The sequence below is a fragment of the Physeter macrocephalus genome, unplaced genomic scaffold (genome assembly GCF_002837175.3).
Source record: "Physeter macrocephalus isolate SW-GA unplaced genomic scaffold, ASM283717v5 random_8679, whole genome shotgun sequence".
In the NCBI taxonomy this organism is placed as follows: Eukaryota; Metazoa; Chordata; class Mammalia; order Artiodactyla; family Physeteridae; genus Physeter; species Physeter macrocephalus.
The window spans coordinates 1-2,290 of record NW_021153970.1 but is presented as its reverse complement, the minus strand read 5'-3'; the positions used below and the strand labels follow the sequence as shown (position 1 = coordinate 2,290).

Sequence of the window (2,290 nt, the reverse complement as noted above, 5' to 3'; positions counted from 1 at the left end):
TTCCTGAGGTAACTGGCAAAACTGAACTTCTGACCATGGAAACCACAACAAGCAAAAACAAGTTTTCAAACCACACAAACTGACAGTTTGGGCCTGAGATCTTCTCTTGGTCAGATATGTGTGTTTAACTCTGTGATACTCAGTTTCTCATCTACAGAATGAGAGGAAATAACTACCTCCTAAAAAAGTGTGCTAAGAGGTATGAAGAATACGATACTGGACAGAGCCAGACACGGACAGTTATCAGGTAGGGGCACATGCAAATCCATTGCAAATGTGATCAGTTGGCTTCGCTCGATATTACAAACCAGACTTACCTAAAATCATAGAAGTCTGCAAATTCCAAAAGCGCATCCCCATCTGTGAAGAGCTTGCAGTGACTCCTGTCGTTCATGTGAGCCTGTACAGCTTCCGTGGAGTAGAAGGACTTCCCCCTCTCATTGCACCACAAGCAAATCTTCCCCACACCAACTTTCTCTCCTGGAAAAATAGGTTGAGAAAAAAATATGAAAGCAGCTTTTTGCAGCCAGATTACGGCTCATTGTCTATGTCCACAATTCAAAAAACAGCCACCAAGTTCCTGATTTTCACAAAATTGGGTGGTCATTCAATCCAAGGTAGAGAAGAAGCCCCAAACTAAAGCCCCCCAATAATGTGGTATTTTGTCAATAAAAAGGAAAAAACGACTGAACTTACCCAAATATTTAATCAGTCCCTTAAGATCTGAAAGATACTCTACATCAGGAATAAAGAAGCTGTGGACTTTAGTCATATGAGCCACATTCTTCGTGAGGGAGCTGGAATGATGGGGACAAAATAAGCAGTCCGTGATGGGGATGGCACCAAGCGGGGTGCTTCCTCCAGCCTCTTCCTCCTCCTCCTCCTCCTCCGTGGCTTCAGCATCCTCCCATTCCAGTTCCTCATCAGAATCAATATCCTCCCAGTCTGCAAGCCAGAGATTTGAAAAACAAAGTTAGCTGAAGATCTCAAAGTCAGCCAGTCATCCACCAAACACCGGTCGGCATGGCTAAGGAATGCCTTCATCCTTCTTTTTCAGCGCACAGTAAACCCCTTGAAGGAAGCACGTGCTCCTTTCCTATGCATATAAGAACGCATGCAATCAGCGTCAGTGGGATGAGGGAAAAATAGCTCCTTAAGTCAAGAAGCCTAGGTTGCTGGCTCCAGCCTCACACTGCAAGTTAGCTAGCGGATTCTGAGCACCTCAAACTCAGAGCAAAGCCATCATGACCAGAAACCCAATGGAATTAAACATTCTGCAGCACATGCTGTGAGGGTACTATGTTCTCCTTCTGCATATGTTAACAATCTCCTCCTTCAACAGAGGAGGCATCCCTTCATTCTACAAATATTTACTAAGTAACTATTCCCCCCAACCCCCGTTAAGGTTTCAGTCCCCGAGTTGACAACAGTGAACTAAACACACAAAATGCCCTGTGGGGGTGCTGGCCACCCTAGCCACTTCAGAAACCAAGGAAACACCCTCACGCATCACCTTCACCTGAAAACGGACACCTCCCCCCTCCAACCTCAAAGATAAACTAGAAGCTTGAGGACCAGCCCCGTCCCCCGCCCCGCCCCGCCCCCCAGACAGGCCCCCACCATCTGCATCCAGGTCCTCCTCACTCTCCTCCTCCCCCTGCTGCTTGGCCAACTTCTTCGTCTGCTGTTCAAACCACTGCAGCCGGGGAGGTTTCTCGGCCGGGTCTCGCTGCTGAGTCCCACGTCCTCCAGCGGCCACGGTCACGGGATTCCGGGACTCCGCCTCGGGCGCTGGGGCCGCCTCCTTGGGAGACGTGGACGGCTGAGCCTTGATGACCTGCTGGATGGCCGCGTTCACCGCATCCTTGTCCACACTGTCCACGCCCAGCCCCTTCTCCAAGTTCTTTTCATTCAGGATCGCCACTTTCCGGCTCACCGCCTGCTTCTCCAGCTCCACGTGCCGCCGGGACCTCAGATGGTTTTCGTAGGCCTTGAAGGAGGCAAACTTCTTACTGCAGACGGTGCAGTAGGTGGCCGCGCCCTTGCTCTCCGGCTCCGCCAGGGCCCGCTGCGCCCGCACCCGCTCCTGGAAGCCCTCGGCGCCGACCGGGGCCATGCCGGCCACTTTGCGCCTCAGGTTGTAGCGGTGCCAGTCCGTCTTGTAGTGGGCCCGCTGCGCCTCCGCGTCGTCCAACAGGGCCCGGCAGGTGTTGCAGGTGTAGGTCGCCATCGCCAACCGGGAAATGCCAACCGAGGCAGGAGTCTAGCGACCACTGAGTGCCCTGACCCC

The 2,290-nt window shown here is 52.1% G+C and overlaps 1 protein-coding gene across 1 annotated transcript; it reads right to left on the bottom strand.

The window, feature by feature from the left end:
- Window positions 1–298: 298 nt before the first annotated feature.
- On the bottom strand, window positions 299–2,284 carry LOC112063281 (cytoplasmic 60S subunit biogenesis factor ZNF622-like). The gene is made up of 3 exons (XM_024118171.2): window positions 1,621–2,284; window positions 697–945; window positions 299–480 (listed from the first exon to the last, which is right to left on the bottom strand). The coding sequence occupies exons 1-3, from the start codon at window positions 2,228–2,230 to the stop codon at window positions 314–316; spliced, it is 1,026 nt and encodes a 341-aa protein (XP_023973939.1). The 5' UTR covers window positions 2,231–2,284; the 3' UTR covers window positions 299–313.
- Between the last annotated feature and the right edge of the window lie 6 nt (window positions 2,285–2,290).